Source organism: Notothenia rossii, assembly GCF_949606895.1.
Source record: "Notothenia rossii genome assembly, chromosome: 1".
Taxonomy (NCBI): Eukaryota; Metazoa; Chordata; class Actinopteri; order Perciformes; family Nototheniidae; genus Notothenia; species Notothenia rossii.
In genome coordinates this window covers 14,069,683-14,087,594 of record NC_136912.1, presented here as the reverse complement: position 1 = coordinate 14,087,594, position 17,912 = coordinate 14,069,683, and the positions used below count along the sequence as shown (strand labels likewise).

The following is a 17,912-nucleotide window of genomic DNA, read 5'->3' as shown; positions in this document are numbered from 1 at the left end:
GTCCTGTAGATCAGCCATTATTGTCCGGCCCCTCTGTCAGCCCATCCATCCTTCTGCCATTTATCAGAAATGCATCCTGTACATGGAGTGGGAGGAAGGGGAAGAGAGAGAGAGATAGGGGTGGTGGGGAGGGGCTCTGGTTTCATGATGGTCAAGACTAGATAGGAAATACTGCTCTTCCTCACACTACAATCACATCAACTGAGTTTTAATAACACATACAGTAAGGCTCCTGACAACTTAACACACAAAATGCAACGCCGTTTTCAGAGACTATTTATAGATTGAGCAGTATCGGAAATTCCTGCCTCCACCCCAATACAATGTTGATCGGTGGAATTTTGACATTTAACGAAAAAATTGGTGGCTTATTCAGACCTTACTGTAAATGTTTTGTTATCAAAAGAGCTTGCTTTAAGAAAAAAATATTTGGCAGTATTATAGTTACAGGAACCCAATTATGGTAGAGTGAAGCTGCTACTGAATTTGTAATACATTATGTACATATTAGTACATAATATGTTCTCATGCAAATGATAGCATTAAGCTAAAATCAACTGTGCTTAAGTATAGCCTCACTAAGCTTCTGGCATGGCTGTAGATTCTTAGCCTTGTTTTAACGTAACACCTCTGCCCAGCTGGCAGTAGAAAACAGAAATTGATTTCTTGAAACCCAACGAAATAAAGCCAGCCAGTTCATGGGTTCAACGAACCGTTCAACTAAGTCAGGAATTACACATTGTACGTTTGTGTGTCAAGAGTAATTATGTTGGACTAAGTGGTTTATTGAACTTCAGTAGCTAGCAAACATATCTCTGTTCTAAGCAAATAGCATTTTGCTGCGACCACTGATGCAGATAATCCTTTAATAGTAATCCAATAACATCAATGCTAACCCGCTAATCCAATGACCACACATTATGATATGTTCCCAGTCTCACTAAAGTTAACCTGTTTAGCAGATGGGCATCGCTCTCTCCCAGTCAGCGGGGAGAAGGACATTGACTTCCCCAAACACTTGGTTCCTCCTGACCCTTGACCCTCTGACCTCCAGGTTAGAAGTAAGAGTGGTGGAGGCATAGAAGTTTAGACCCCTGCAGTCAAGGAGCAGGTCGGGAGTGCACGGCCATCATGCTCCACACAATCAATAACATCATCTGAGAAACGAGGGAACCGTTTGGAAGCGTAGTGGCCTGAAAATAGGAACAAAAACAGCAGCTTGAACCAAAGCTACAGTTACTTATGTTTGTTTTTATTTAGTATTCACAGGTTGCTTTTTTAGTTGCTTATTGTGGAATTTATGCTGGGGAAAAGTGAAGTCTGATGTTTGAATTGCGAAATAGTCATTTATATCTGTCAGTGGACATATTTGGTCCTCTCCCCTGTAAGTGAGGCTTTGATGGATCAAGAGCAGACTGTGTTGTATGAACCACTGGGGGAGCCGAGAAAGGTGAGAGAAGTGGCGAGGAATGTGATGAAACCAGCGCACAAAAATACTTTCCCCATCATTTTCCTCACAGTCAGACTCATACCCAACTGTGCAGTTAAACAGGCACACAAGGTTCAAGATCAGTGCAAATCAAAGTGTTTCTCCCCCGGCCCCTCCCTCCCTGTTCGCCCTCACCCTGTGCTCCGCTCCAGTGCCCCTTTACAGCCATGCCACGCGGCTCCGTGTCCCTGCCATCACTCCAGTCCGGAGTATATCATGCAGGATATTCTTTGAAAAGGGTACTATCCTGTGAGACGTAGAGAAAACACAGTAACACCAACTGACACTTAGTTGTGCAGGCTCCCTATCGTTGCCAACTATGCAGCCGGAGAGGGGGCGACGGGGTGTGTTGTGTTGGAGGAGGTGGGGGTCAAGGGGGACTTCCTGACAGGAAGGGAAGTCTAGCTGAGAGGGGAGAATCAGACGGGAGACTCCTTAAAAAATGGAGTGGCTTTTAATTTGGCTCCCAGCAGGTTTTACTGTGAGCTGGCTTCAAGAGGCTCGGGACCCGAGGGCCTCAAGTGGCACCAACGCTCGGTTATTTATACACAACGTATAATCGTGTTTCATATAAATGAATATCCCTGACAGAGCCCTCTCCTCCTGACAGCCACTGTTAATGTAGTGTTTTCTTACCTGGCGGGTCTCAAGTTATAAGCACTTGGAATATATTCTTATGTTTCTCCCCCTGCTATCCTCTGTAAGCCATCCTGCTGATACAATCCTGAGCAGGATCCTTTGCTCTGCAGTGGAAATTCACCTCTCTGCATTTTTGATCTGTTTAAAGCAAAGTGCCAAGCTTTGACTTGATATACTCTCTTTTCTACGGTGCTCATATATCAGAGGCTCGATGTAGAATTCAGAGTTTCACCTAGTCATACTTTAAAAAACTATTTATTTTGTATCCATTGGTATTTTCACTTGGCATTGTTGAGATCAAATAAAAGCTAGGAGGAGAACACACACAAAGGTCAGTCCTTCTCCCACAATTGAATTAAATAGAATAAGAAAAATGAAAAACTTTTTAAATCAGTTTTTTTTTTTACTCTGCTGTACTGGGCTGGATTTGTGTGTATTTCTTTTATTTTTGCTGCAAATTTATGCAAAATACTAGAGATGTCCCGATCCGATCACGTGATCGGGGATCGGAGCCGATCACGTGATCGGGGATCGGAGCCGATCACGTGATTTTCAAAAGATCGGAATCGGGAGAAAAAAATCGGGGAGCGGATTTCTTTTTCTTTTCTTTTTTTTTCTTCTTTTTAAATGACCATGTTCAAGTCTTAAAGTCATCCTGAGGTCTTAGTTTTGGTTTCAAATCACACAACACCATGTATGTGTTGCTTCTTTGGGGCTTGTTTTCATAAACCTGGTTGCTTATTTCTCTCAAATCTGGCAAAAGAGTGGGCAGGGCGCAGTGTCTAATTGTAGCAGTAAGCTAACGAGTACTGATAAGCTTTTTGATCCAATGCTGCACAACTGAACTGATCCAATGCTGCTGTGAAAGAAAGAAGCTATATCCATGTTGGATAGAATATCCAATTTAAATAAAAAAATAACCTTAAGCGACAACTTGAATGCTTTTTTTTCTCTTAATGCATTGCATAAAGATCGGATCGGGAAAAATCGGTATCGGCAAATTGTCCAAATCAAATGATCGGAATCGGATCGGGAGCAAAAAAAGGTGATCTGGACATCCCTACAACATACTATTCTTTACTGAAAAGTCTAGACCTACAGTCCTCTTAAAGAAACAGTGATAAAAATGCGGTTGTTGAATAAAATGATAATATTATGTCACAGTAAAAACTGAACATCTGCTCCACTTAGACGTGAAACAGCTGCACATTGTTTAAGTATTTTTATTCTCCTACATCATTAGAACTTACTAACATTCCTAACTGAAGTAACCAAATACCAGATTTGTTGAAATTAGATTGAAAATGATTTTGTCATAAGGGCCCTTTTTTGTCATTTGTAACGTGCTGTTTACTTTCATGTATTCCACTTAAACATACTTTCCATGCTAACTCAAGTGTTAGAATGTGTTTTGGGTTTGTCTGTTTGGTGTATGGGGATGTTTAGGTCTTGTTTTTTTACTCCGTGTGTTACTGTAGCCATGAAAGTGTGAGTCCCTGAAGCTCTTGGAGACCCTGCAGTATAAATATTTGGACACCAGTAAATTTGCTCTCAGTTGTGATTTGAACACGCAAACACCAATACGAGTGTCTGTTTTTCTTTAAGGCGATACCATCAGTGCACGCACATGTGGAGTGTGGAGAGCTAGAGTAGAGTAGACACACCGGTGTTAGGTTATACACACACACACACACACACACACACACACACACACACACACACACACACACACACACACACACACACACACACACACACACACACACACACACAAGTTTTCAGGCACGGCAACATGAATAAACAACAAAAACTCAACTTCTGGACTAATTATTAAAAAGGACAATGATGAAGAACATCTTTGCACATTTTCTTTGTTTTGTTATTCTCATCCGCACACACGGGCATTTTTCTGTTGTGGGTGGTTGCTGTTTAGAAACATTTGGACCACAGTTTCCACGTCTATTTATTTGTCAACACACAGAGGTTTATTTCAAGCCAGCGCATGTCATTGATATCTTAATGACCATAGGAAGCTTTACTTTATAGCAATTAATAACTTTCATAATTAATAAAACATTTTTTAAAAGATGCAGTTTGTTTCCATCGGCTTTGGCTTTTTGCAGTCTTGTTTTCTTCACCTTGTTATCAATCTTCTATTTAACTTTGAGGTGTTTTAATATAAAAAAAAGCAGAAAATCAGAAGCTCTCAGCCTAATTCAGCTTCTGCTGCAATGCAACATTTGATGATTTATGCGTTTGTCTTCCCATCTAAAGTTGTATTCCCATAGCCTTTCGAATCAACAAATCTCTGTGATTATGAGTGATTCCACCTAAAAGCACAACGGATTTATTTATTATTTCGGTCGAGCAGAGCCATTTCTTTCTTCAGTGTTGGAAAATGTTTTCCTTGTGTTGTGGCGAGCCTGATTTTTGAGAGGCCATTTTGCTCAGGAGGTCTGTGCTTTCTCACCAGGGGTAGTGGTATATTTAGATGTTGATTATGGATAATCAGCTGTAATGACGGAAGTGCATGGCATGTGTGTTTAGACTCAACGCCATCACCGTGGAACACAGACCAAACAGAGCTGTCTTATTGACTTCAGGTTGAGACATTTCCATGAATACATTCAGTCATACACATCCTCGCACACAAAAAAGAAAAAAGGTAACAAAACACAGCCCCTACTACCTATATTAAACATTGAAAACATATCCGATCAAGGGACAGCCCCTTTGCTCAGTCCTATCATCTGTTAGGAGGTCAGGTTAAAGGTGAGAGGTCACAAATGGCTGCTTGTATCCTCTCATCAGCAGCTCTGTGGTCATGGCCCCTATTGCGACCATAAAAGCTGTGACACCGCTGACCTGGTCAGCCAAAATCCAATATTCTATCACTGACCTGTCTCTGTTTCCTTTTTGTCTCGAGACGTCCCTCAGATCAGGGTCATTACTTTTTTAATTCAACTAGAGGAGCCATTTTTTTTTTGCCCGTAATGACCCCATTAGTCTTGCTATCACCTTTGTCTGTGTCCACCAAATGCCAATGGCCTCTAAATCGCTTGTCAAACCTAATTTAGAACCGAAGCTTTTCCGAGCTGCAGTTCTGAGATAAACATTTTATTTCTGCTGAAGAAGCTTCGCATTGAATTCTAAGACTCCTGCACTAAATTCCCAAGTATTGTAAAGAAATAAACCAAAATGTAATGTCACTTATATCCTGGTGCTCCAGAAAGGACAGCTCTATTTACATCCGCACTTCCTGTGGTGTTTATTTGAAATCCAGAAAGCACATTCTGGCCCGGTCTACAATATCACCACAGCCACAGGCTAACACGCATGCTTAATGTCCTTCAACTACAGTCTATGCTTCAACAAGAAGGCCCCAAGGCTGCTCTCACACACTTCCTCTAAAGCAAAACTCTGCCGCAAAACCCTCTGCCAGTTCTCAACTAAAAAACACTGTTTCCACTCCCGAGCCCAGACTTTTATTCCCTCTGTGCCCTCTTTATTTGGATGTATTGTAAACACGGTCAATGCCAATATGGACCTTCAGGACAAAAAGCAGTTTGGAGTTGAGGTTAAGTGTTACGTTGTTGTCCGTATGACGTGCAGTTGGGTACAGAGTGATGGTGCGCAGGCAGGCATTTCGAAAGGTTTAGTTTCTCTTGGCTTGATCCATGATTGGTTCTGATGGTTGTACGTTTGTTGTGCTGAAAGGGAACAACTCTATGGTATGGAAAAGCACCACATATCTTTGGTTATGTATTAGAAACTTTGTGAAAATGGATCTTTCCTTCCTCCTTGTAGCGCCGATCTCCTTGTCCCTGCGGGCTCTCAGTTTACTGAAAGGCCAGTCGCTACATAAACACACAGCTTCCTCTATCAGCGCAAGAGATGATGACAGCAGAGTTTAAAAAGTTAAAGCTTGGATACACATACGCCTTGTGTATCCTTCCCTTTTATAGTTGTTTCGCAACTCAATGAAACTGTTATCGCAATTAAAATGTGCTTTGTTGAATTGTGAATTTCTGCAGGGTTGAGTAAAAAAAAATACATCAGGATTATTTTCACCACCACTGCATTTTCTATTACACACTTATGAACAAATGACACTTTTTTTTAATAAAAGACAAATAACGTGGAAGGTATGGTGACATGTGTGCCTGTGATTAATGATTTTTTTTTTTAGTGCAGTTTGGTATTTCACGTCTCTAATCTGAGGTTTTTTCGGGCATATTTCTTCATCTCCCCTGAGAGGAAGAAGGGGGGGGGAAAGCGCTGTGAGGTTCAGACAGGCCCCATGACCTTGTTGCTTTATTATTCTTTTGACGGTTGTGTTGAAGGTGTTGAAATATTGAACAGAACATGAGAGACGATGACCGCTAAGTTTTCCTTGCTTCGTTGTCCCTTCGAAATTGAGGATTTAAAGTCGCACTCGACTGTGGTTGGATTGTTTAGACTGACACCTCGAACCATAACGTTAGTGAAAGAGGAGGAGATTTGTGTATTTACTTTTGATAAATGCACTCTCAACACAGCTCTTTCACCCCTTTCAAATACTTCACCAGCTGATTATGTAGCCTGTGCGGACCGAAGCAGTCGGTACGCCTTTTTAAAGGATGTTTCATTTGACATGTAGTAGCAGGAAAGCTTAAGGAGAGCGTAAACCACTGAGTCACCACGATAGCTTATAATACCCCAGAATAGGTTTCAACAGGGCCCATTTACAAATAGCATAAAAGATTGTACAAGAACAGAACAAATAAGTAATATCAATGAAAAAAATATACATTTTTACAATAAAAAATGCAAACATTCCCCAATTTAAGCTTTCAACTGTTAAAATGTGCTGCTTTTCTCAGTTTGATATCGTTTTATATTAAATATGTGTTGGTTTTGGATTGTTGGTTGGTAAAAATATTTGTAAGTAATTTTAACTGATGAAATGATTTGACACCTACATAGCTTGACTTATTTTTTGCATTTTTTAGAAAGAATTCATCAGCATTACCTTTTTAATATAATCAGAGACATTTAAATATGGCTGGAATTGATTTGACAACTTATAATTCTATGTGTCATGTGATCAACTGCACCATGTGTAAAATGTACCATCTGTAACTCTGTAAAGTTTTTTCAGTGCCGTTCCTCACATTGTGTTTTTCCCATTGCAGGAATGGCAGAACTCCATCCAGAAGAATGCAGGTCTCGCCTTCATCGAGTTGGTCAACGAAGGCAGGTGGGTAACTCCGATATGCTGAATGCTGTCCTCTCAGCAGAAACACTTCTTCCTTCTTCATTATCTATCCAACCTCTACCCATCAGCCACTTTCCAATTTCACCATTCTTGGATCACGCCCCTCATCCCCCAAAAGATCCCCAAGGCCTCACTGATAGGGAGGCTGTTCAAGATTCTGGACAACAATCAATGATCGGGGTGGGGGCTGGTGAGGATGGAAGATCCTTGAGTTCAAGGCTCCATACAATGCATGCTCATCCTCGAGGGATTAGGGAAAAGGAGAGAGGTTAGGTAAAAGGTGACAGGGGCTCTGATCGCTGGTTCCTCTGTGGCACTTGGGAAACGGCTCCTGATTTCCTCCTGTCCCGTTGTCAGTTATTGCCTTTCTAGTTGAGCCTTTATCTGCCTGCCACTGTCTTTTGTTTTTCGTCGATACATTCTTGGTTTTCAATTATCCCGACATATAAGCCTCTCTGTTCCTTCCTAATAAGACTTCCCACATCAGTAACTCTTAGTCTTATAACTCCTCAATTTCAGATTCAGAGAGCCACACTTTCCATTATTGATCCTCAGCTTTCAAGAATTTTGGCAGAGGCTAATCCAAAGTAATGCTAATAAGTGTAGCAATGCACTGTAGTCCTATGAGAGGGAAGGATTTGCAATTCAATTAAGTGGCTTATTCTGCCATCACTCAAGTCAGGGCGAGTCACGGAAGTGCATTGATGTGTAGGCAAATGTATGTCTGGTCTGACTCTTAGTGGGAATCAAACAGTCATTTAAATATGATTACAACATGATTAGTTGAAAATCAAATTCCCTTCTAAACTGGTCATCATTTTACCTACTTAATCAAATCCAGATTTTATTCTATACGCAAGTCCATCATGATTAGGTTTTATGTTATTTATACAGTCGGTGGTCTTACTACAAGTAGTTTGACAGTGGATTTTGTGTACAGGAGGCTGTTACATGTTCTAATATTATAATTCAGGTGTGTATCATTAGACGTAAAGCTGTCACTGCTGGCTAAAGTACCAAGGAAGTTGATGGTGTAGTAAAAAACACAGACTAAGTGACATAAAATATATATTAATAAATAATGATAGGCTATTTTCTTCCCCTTATGTTTTTTTCTTCTCCATATTAAGACCAGTATGACATCAAACAGGTATTAGAGGGGTGTACTAAGTGGCGGTAAACGTGTCTATCAGTATTGGATTAAACTTGGGGAAGCCAGCAGATTTTATTATTGCTCAATATTTTACTAGTTTGTTTCCGTAATGTCTTCAGAGATGTCTGTTTTGTCCATATACAGTGTTAAGCGCAGAGCCATAAAGCAGTGGCTCGGTTATTGATAGCGGGGCCTCGACAGGGCCATGGAGGCTGCAGAGGCCCCGGCACCTCCGCTCCCCTGCTGCCCTGCGCTGAAACAGCAGGCTTAGGTTACAGTCCTCCCCTAGCCCCTAACCCCCCCTTCTCCCCCCACACAGTCAGTCCCAGCCCCCCCCATCCCTGCTCTCTGGCCCCTAGTCTGTTATTGTTCCACTTTGCACAGTCCTGACCTTAAGGGCTGTAGAGAGGTTTCTTCGCCACACACACACACACACACACACACACACACACACACACACACACACACACACACACACACACACACACACACACACACACACACACACACACACACACACACACACACACACACACACACACACACACACACACACACACACACACACACACGGCATGCATGTTTCGTTACCACTGATAAGAAGAGGGAGGTACACATGTAGCAACATGGGCAGAGATCCTCCCTCCTGTCAGATGCATATCATTAACAAGTCAATTAGCACCTGCACCCCAGCTAAAGGATCTTTTTGCTTTGGTTTTGCTCCTAAACCCTGATTTTCTGCTTATTTTCCACGGCTCTCTTCCAGCATTTTATGGCTATTACATGGCTGTTCCTTCTTACCAGATACCACAGTTTTAAACAGATGTTTTGACCTCAATATTTTATGATGTTGCTAAGCATCTGTATGGCATTTCCCCCTCTATGACTGCTGCAAAATTGACTTTCATATACCTAATAAAAGATGTATATCTATTATGCAGTATTCCAGTGTGCTGATGTCCATCTGCCCTCTCCACAGGCTGCTGAGTCACACCATGAAGGACCACCTGGTTCGTGTGGCTAATGAAGCTGAATTCATCCTCAGCCGACAGAGGGCTGAAGACATTCACAAACATGCAGAGTTTGAGGTAAGATGCTCCACAGCTCTGGCAGCTCATGCACAAGCATGAGAACAACATTATGATTGACCCAAATATTAGAAAAGCAAAGTAAATAATCTTTGGATAAATATAAGGGTCTATTCAAAATATAATGTTTTGAAGATGCTGGATTGTAATTTTCTGTTTATGGTAATAACGACATAAACAAACAATATTTAGCAAATTAAGTCTGAAATCTGTAGCCTTTTAAACAAATACAACGAATAGTAAACTTAGCAGAAAGTGTTGCTTTTATTCAGCTTTTTTTAATATGTGTCTTTTTTGGAAATGTATATTCAAAGTGTATTTTTGCAGACCATTTAGCGAGCTTGCAAGAAAGATTATTTACTGAAGTGAGTTAAATTGAGAGCATGTACAAATCTGATCAGCATTTCTCAATAGAAGAGTGTCCTTCACATGTTTTTAAAACGTTCAGATGCTTTTAAAGACACATTTATAAATAGAGGACAGATTTATACTTTAATTGTTGCCTATGAAGAAAGAGGGAAGATTACCCGGTCCAACTAGTGAAGAATTCGATCATAGACTTTTTTTCCTGTCAACAAAATGTTAACCAAGCACAATTTGTCGTAAGCTTCTATCATATTTCCTCCTGTGCTTTCTCAACTTGCTAAACTCTGACAAAAAACTTTATTTGTAGCTATAGGCCCATTGAACTAAGACTCCTTTGATAGAAGTATTTATAAGTTTGATATTCCTATGTTTTGTCAGTGAATATATTTAATGAAAATATTCAGTGAGAGCAAAGTGGAGCTGATCCAATGCCTACTCAAAACGTGTCCATCAAGTTTTAGGATCTGTCACAGCAAAGCTAGAGGGTAAATGTTTGCTTTTCAAACATAACCTCTCCGCTAATCGTGAACACACACAAAAAACTCCCAGACTTACGCACACACACTGACTGAAGCACTTTGAGGCTGGAGATTGAGCTTGGCACAAATATCCCTAGCCAAACATTGTGTAGTGTTAATTTATCCCTATGCCTCTCCGTTTAACGGCAGGCTTACCCCTGAATCATAGCTTCTCCCCCTCCTCTTGCGTAAAGTTCTCACAGCACAAATGTAACCATTCACATGTAGCTGACGGGCTAACTCCATCCTGACCCATGGGCACCCTCAGTTGCCCCTTTCCCAGTCCAACTTCCCCCCCGCTCGGCTTTCTAGATCTCACCAAAATCATTTCCTGTCCTGCTGAGATCCTGTCCTTTATACTCCTGCTGGGGGTGTATTTTGCCAGTAACAGGAATATGGCATCCTCCCTTCTCTTCCATCCCTCCCTTGCTCATTTCTCAGGAACCTGCCAGCATTAAAAATCCCCAGACAGACCTGAGAGGTGCTGGCCTGAAGGGCTGACTGTGTGTAAACCCAGCGCCCCAACCCTCAGCCCCCAGCCCCCACTACGCAGTAAAATGTGATGCTTTTTTTTAAGGTTCAATGAAGGGTCTCTCTGACATTCAGGTAGAGTAAATTCCCTCAAGAGTGCTGAAAGTCAATCAGGGGGGTGGGGGTACAACTCTTAAACATCAAAGTTTTGTCTGTGATTGCTATGTTTTGCTCCCTTTTGGGACGGACTGCTTTGTTATCAACATCCTGTTCGCATGAACCCCTGTTTCATCACTCCCATCACTCTTTTCCCAAGTGTCAGCGTCGCAAACTGTACCATCTGACATGGCTTTATATTTTTCAACATGGACTGGTGGATTACGCTTTGATTCGACTAGGTTAATGTAGTAGATGGTTTATATAATGGATATCTACTTAATGAAAAGCTGTGCAGTATTTGGCCTCTTGCTAAATGTATGTACAGTATGCAAAGTTATGCATCTGTCTTCATTTGACACGAGAACAGCACAAGTAAAAATGTCTGAGTATGTTGCCTGACTGGCAAACGGACAGACGGACAGACTTGGCAGCCACGCTGCACCGAAAGCCCCGAATGATCTCTGCTCTGCCCGGCCCCTCGCTGTGGCAGCAGGCCACACACTCCTCCATTTCTAAAAGTTCCAGGCTTAAGTACAGTAACTGATTCCTTACCTGGCATGTCGTAGCTTGGCATTGCACACAACAACCTGCCTGTTCCAAACTGGATTGATTGTTTTGCTTGTTTTGTTATAATAAGCTCTGCCTGTGTGTGTTGCCATATTTATTTTAGCTGAATCTTATATACAAAGGTTACTAAAAACTAAAACGTGTTAGCCCTAATATTTTAAATGTATGTCTAACAAGGGTTGGGCATACTGTAAGAATAAGTCCTTGTTTCACATAAGACTTTAGCAAGCATACAGTTATTTGACCAAATCCCAGCCTGCTTGAACACATGAAATGATTATTCTTCGATCCATGTTTGGTATAAAAGTGTAGTTATATGTTCTACTCTGGGCTCTCATCAGTGACCAGTTTTCAGTCATATCTGTAATGTGTATAAAAGACTGGGGGCTTACATCCACTGTGTGAAGTGTAATAGGGTCATAGGTTGTTACATTTCCAAATGATCAGCTCTGTAAGTTACAACTGTCAGTCAATCGACTGCTAACACACAACTAATGGAAAGCTATAACTTTTGTTTAGTTGTTTTTTTCGTGTTGTCATTGGAAACCTACTCTACCTTTCCAATCTTCCAGCCGTCCTTAATCAGATACCCGGCCCAGCTCGTCCCAAACTATGTTTCACAATTGAATTCCCCACTTAAATGCAGCTGCTCCTCTGTGACCTCTGAAAGAAGTGAAGCCCTGATAAGTCTTGCTCTGATATTGCTGTATTGATTTTTGCCTCCATACAAGCCCTGCTCTAGCTGCTAGAGCCAACGATTTCATTTTGCACTGCCACAATAAAAATAACAGGCCAATGAAACATCCCCCCTGATGGTGGGGGTTGGAGGGTTTTGAAATAATTTTCAGCTATGTCCTAGCTTTTTTTTTTTTTTTTTTTTAAACGTTGTTTCTCTGTATTGTGCTTCTGTGACACCAAAGGTTGGTTATTGTTTTGTGAGACATCAACCTTAAAAGGGGCCTCCAAAATGACCCATTTTGTCATTTTGTTACACTGGAAGTGAAGAGGTTTGCACAATCATGCAGTTACAATTGCCAGCACATATTCTGCATCCTCCCTCACTGTACTATTATGCCTTTAAAAAGTCCTGCTTTAGTTTAACAGCAACACCAAGGCACCAGAAAAGAGTATAATGCAATACATAAAAACAAATGTATGTCTGCTCCTTGTCACAGATGGTATCCTTTAAGCCCTTGTCACACTGTCCCGTAATTGACACCCGATGGACACACGATTAAGGAAATGTTAAAATTCGGCTCTGATCGTAACAACATTGGGCCATTCGTGAGGGCATCTTAAGCCATCGTATGACCGCCGGTGGAGTTTCTCAGGCTCCGGCAGCAACTTCGGGAGCGGTGGCAACATCTTTGGCATCACAAAGCATTGCCGAAGCACCTTGTGAAGGTTCATTTTCGTGTTGACTTCGTGTGTCCATTTTGCCCTTCGTAAGGCATTCGTGAGGGCATCTTAAGCCATCGTATGACCGCCGGTGGAATTTATCAGGCCCCGGCAGCAACTTCGGGAGCGGCGGCAAAATCTTTGGCATGCCAAAGATGGCTTAAGATGCCCTCACGAATGGCCCGATGTTGCTACGATCAGATCCGAATTTGAACATTTCCTTTATCGTGTGTCCATCTGGTTGTTTTATTGCACAACAAAATCATGTAAACATATTATGTAAATAACCCAATTTGTGTTCTGTGAAACTAAAAAGGATATAATATATTATTTTGAAGGCGAGGAAGTTGTTGTTGCTATGGAAACAACATGAGGTAGAAAACGTAATATCTTCTACATATAAAGACGGATAAAGTAAAGAACAAAGTCGGAAAATGTCAGTACAGTATCATAATACTTTAACATAATTGTTTGTGTTACTTTCGTTGCAGTTGTATGTCTTAAATGTAATGTAAATGTTGCCTTCGTGTGTAGTTCGGGGCCATCTTCGTGCGAAATACACAATTCCATATTCGTGTGTCCATCGGGTGTCAATTTCGGCACAGTGTGACAGGGGCTTTAGAAGGCAGTGATATAGGATTTAGATACCCAGCATAACATATGCCTTCTCTCTCTCTGTTTCCCACTCACACTCTCACTGGCTCTCTGTGGGACAGAATTGAGTTATCTCTGGCCCTGAGAGTAAGTTATTACAGTGGGCTTAGGGTGAAACAGATGAAGATAACTGGGGGGAAATCCAATTACCTTTTAGGGTTCTCTATCTAAAAGGATCCTTAATGTGAAGGAGATCTGCAGATCGGATGATGCTGCTGCCCAGCACAGCAAATGATAGACTCTGATATCTTTCAGAGGAGCAGGAAGGAGAGGGGGGGCCCGAGAGATAGAAAGGAGGGGAGAGAAATCGAACTCCCTCTTTTTATGGGGCTGTTCATTAGGGATGAAATGTGGTGGGCTCAGGGGCACAAGGGCAGATAAGAAGGTCCAGATAGGGAAGAGTGAGCAAGACCCAAGTCGTTTCTATTCTTTCTTACCCTTCCCTTCCCCTCAATCTTTTTCCTTTTTTTTTTATACACCCCCTTGATTCATCTTCCGCTGTTATATGGAGTAATTGAATTGACTGTCTGAGAGATCCTGTGAAAAGCCAGACGATAGCAGCTAATTAGTGCTTGGCGTCATTGTCTTCCCTCTGCTGAGCTTGTAAAACGATCGAGTGCTGCTCCCACGTTAATGACATTAACATTGAGCTGATGCTCATTATGTTGCATTATCATAGCACCGCTCTCTGCAAGTGTGTGCATCACAGAGAGTCTGGGAGAGGATGCACGGTGATAGCTTTAAGGGATACTACATCCACACAAAATGTTATTTGTAAAACAGTTACTCTTCCCGTGAATTTTGGAATACAATAGAACTGTTTATTGCATGCATAAGCCCTAGGAGGTGAACAAAGAATACAACAGAGAAAAGCCTGGATGAATGGAAGCGAATCAGCAGCATAAAAACGTTCTGATACAGTTGACTGTTAAATGAGGCATCCATGTACTTCCATTCATCAATACGTTTCTCCTTTTTCAATTCACTGTGGAGTCTTGCCAGAAAAACAAGTTTTATTTAAGAATTCAAGGTAACACTGGGTGAGACATTTCTATCGGATGGTCATTTTGTGTGTAAGGTACTCCTTTAAGTAAGCCTGAGCATCCCAATTCAAATATAGCCTACAGACAGAGCAGTTCTCTTATTCCATCCAAGCCTGTTTTAGAGAATTACTTTCATTGTGAAAACAGAAGCCATCAGCTGATCTACGGTTACTCAGACACACACAGGAAAAGCCAGAGAACCACAACTCCCAAAGGCTATTTACACCACATCATTCACAGCTCTCTGACTGATAGCTGCCACCAACTGTAGCTCGCTGTCATGTAGTTGTCGCAAGTGTAATGTAGCATGTCAACTGGGCTGTGTGTCCGGCAAAACTGCTGTCAAAAGAACGAGAGGAAAATGTCTACGATTGTGATCACATTGTGGGGAAACCATTAAGATATGGCTTGAAATGTCATGTACAGTAAGAGAGAAAAACCAATCAAGACTGGATAGTATTATCTCTCTTAAATCAATTACTGTCAAAATGTAAAGCAAATAGGCATCTATGAACAATGCTGTCTTGACCTTCTTGGTGGAGGATATTTGTTCTTAACTGTACAACGTGTGCTGTCTCACTTGAGAGAGAAGTGGGTTACAGAAGATGGTTGGGGAACAGTTGTCTCAGTCTCTATGACTTGTCTGCGTAATGAAGTCCCAAGGTACCTTTCCCGTAGCTCCCATCATTTTGTTTGACCAGCTAACCCTCCGAAATATGACTTTATTTCACAGTCTTCTATTCAGTATTCAGTGGAAGAATGTCCTCATGTTTTTTTTTATTATGTTAAGGTGAGCTCAACATTCTGAAAAACAAGGATTTCTAGCTTAGCTAAATGATGTCAGTTCGCTGCTTACATTTCGTATTGTTCAAAGAAACGTGTTTTTAAAATTCAGCCTGAGGTCAAATCCACTATCCTGTATTCGTGCTTTCAGGAAACGTCCAATCCAGAGGACGTGTATTTTCGGGGCGTCCTTTCTTCATTTGACTATTTTTCACCTCCAGACGACAGTATGATTTTTCACGTGGCATGACCTTGAAGCTGAGCACGAGTCATTGTAGAAAAATGGCAGCAACGTAGACTGATGTGGCGAGAGCAGGGCGCGATTGGCTAGAGACGAGAGGTTTCTGGGTACAAGAGATGAAGAGGCTGCCATCCGAGCATGGTGACCAGTCCATTAAAGATCAGCCACAGACAGGGGAGGGGCAGGGTGAAGGAGGGGGAGAGAGATACTTTGATAAGTGTTGCGCCTACGTTAACCTTGATGGCCGCTAGCAATGGTACGGTGCCAGCAGCAGGGATCTGTTTCGACTGGATTAGATTATTTCTTCCCCCTCCTGTGCTCCGAGAGAAGAACAAAAAATCAATACTTGGGAGCACGGCATGACAGGAGCATCATTTCAGAATTGAAGTGGCTGTCAGGCATTGTCATTTGGTGACTTTTGTTCGCCATTCTACTTTTAAGCCCTCATTTTTCTCCCCCTCCTCTTCCTTTCACTCGTTTCTTCCCTAGCCATTGTCTGAATTCCCCTGGTGACATTTTATGTTGCAATTTGAAAACTCGAGGCCAAGAGATCAAGTGCAAGAGAATCTCTGTGAAACCAATTGGTGGACTGGTTCGGCGTGTACTTTTGTTTAGCGCCCCCCATCCTCCTTTCTCATTTCATCCTCTTGTCTCTGAAGACCTCCATTGTGTTCCAGGAGGAATTTATTTGTAGTGTATTTGCATTCTTTGATACAAGACAAGGACAAGCCTGATGTCTCGCCTTCCTCTGGACAGTTTCTCTGCCCGTTTGTAAATGAAACCCCTCTGGGAGTGCTTGTCGACGTTATGTGAGAAATTGAAGATTCTCGCAGAACGATAGCCCGGCCTCGGAGAGTGTGTAACCCTGATGTGCCACCAGTGTCAAGAGATTGCAAATCAGGCGCTTTAATAACATCTCTGCTGGTTTTGTTTCTTCCTCCTGTTCTCTGACAGAACCCTGAGACCCCTGGTTTTGTCAGTCGCCGTGTTGAAAGGAGGCTCGGTAACACACAACCAGACCTTTCTCTGTCACTCTAATTGATAAACATAGGGCTGATATCTTGTAATGAGACTCCGTTCTCCAGCCCATTATACTGGTTAACCCTCTCAACCCAGCGAGGGAGAGAAGGAGGAGGAGGGGAGCCGAGGCCTCAACTGACAACAGCTACAGCATTTAGATAAGGCTGACACTGCTACAACACCACTGTGAAACTCCTCTCCTGGTTTCCCCTGCTTATTATTTGTAGAAACATGAGCCAGTGGCGGCGTGAACCACAACAACAATTTAGGCAACAAAAACCCAGCGAGTGTTTTTATTGGCTGGCTCAAAAAGAGCTTCAGTAATGTGATTTACGATGCATGCGTTTCAAAGCTTTGTCTTTGTACGTGCCATGATGAGATTTTTGAGGTGGTTAGGGTTTTTTCCACTTCCACCAAGCAGACCATTTCTCCCCCCAAACTCCAAAACACATCCATAGTTATTTTTTTGAACTGTTGAAGAATTGTAGGCGACACAGCTCAGTGTAATTGACTCGATTAATGCCAGCCATTATCATTTGGTCTTCACCAAGCTGTCTCCTTCGGCAGAGCCAGGCGACCCTGTCAGCCAGGACATGTAATGGAAGGTGCTGCCCATGATTACAGTGTCGCAAGTCATAACGGTCTCACTGCCAGCAAGCCCTGGTGGCTGTCTGGGTGTGAATTTAACAGAAGCATATATCCTGCCGTGCCTTCAGCTGCACTCTTTTAACTTGCTAAATGGAGGTGTTTGTCTCTGAGTGGGTGTTTTTTACGGTTGTTTTCTTGTCAAAATATGCACACTGGCAGCTTCAGTCACTCCAAAAGAGGCATGGTTCTCATTCCAAATAGGAGCAGATACTTTTAATTTACTTCTTATGTTCTCTCAGCATTCCTTGAAAGAAAAGAAAGAACAGTTTGTTTGAAAACAGCCAAAAAGCCATTTTTTTACTTTCTGCCCTTTTATCCTGTCAGACAGATGGGAGATTTGGATATTCGCTTTAACCTTCGTAATAACAAAACATAATAAGTCCTTCATAATACCCTGGCCTATCCTCTGACTTCACAT

General features: G+C 41.9%; 1 protein-coding gene across 5 annotated transcripts in view; it reads left to right on the top strand.

Annotated features, from left to right (window-relative positions):
• The window catches only part of lrba (LPS-responsive vesicle trafficking, beach and anchor containing), a 189,991-nt gene that overhangs the window by 74,487 nt on the left and 97,592 nt on the right, over nt 1-17,912 (top strand). For all 5 annotated transcript variants that reach the window (XM_079656844.1, XM_079656847.1, XM_079656846.1 and 2 more), the window contains exons 34-35: nt 7,303-7,367; nt 9,518-9,626. In XM_079656844.1, the coding sequence (XP_079512970.1) occupies nt 7,303-7,367; nt 9,518-9,626 (174 nt within the window). The remainder of the gene's footprint in view (nt 1-7,302; nt 7,368-9,517; nt 9,627-17,912) is intronic.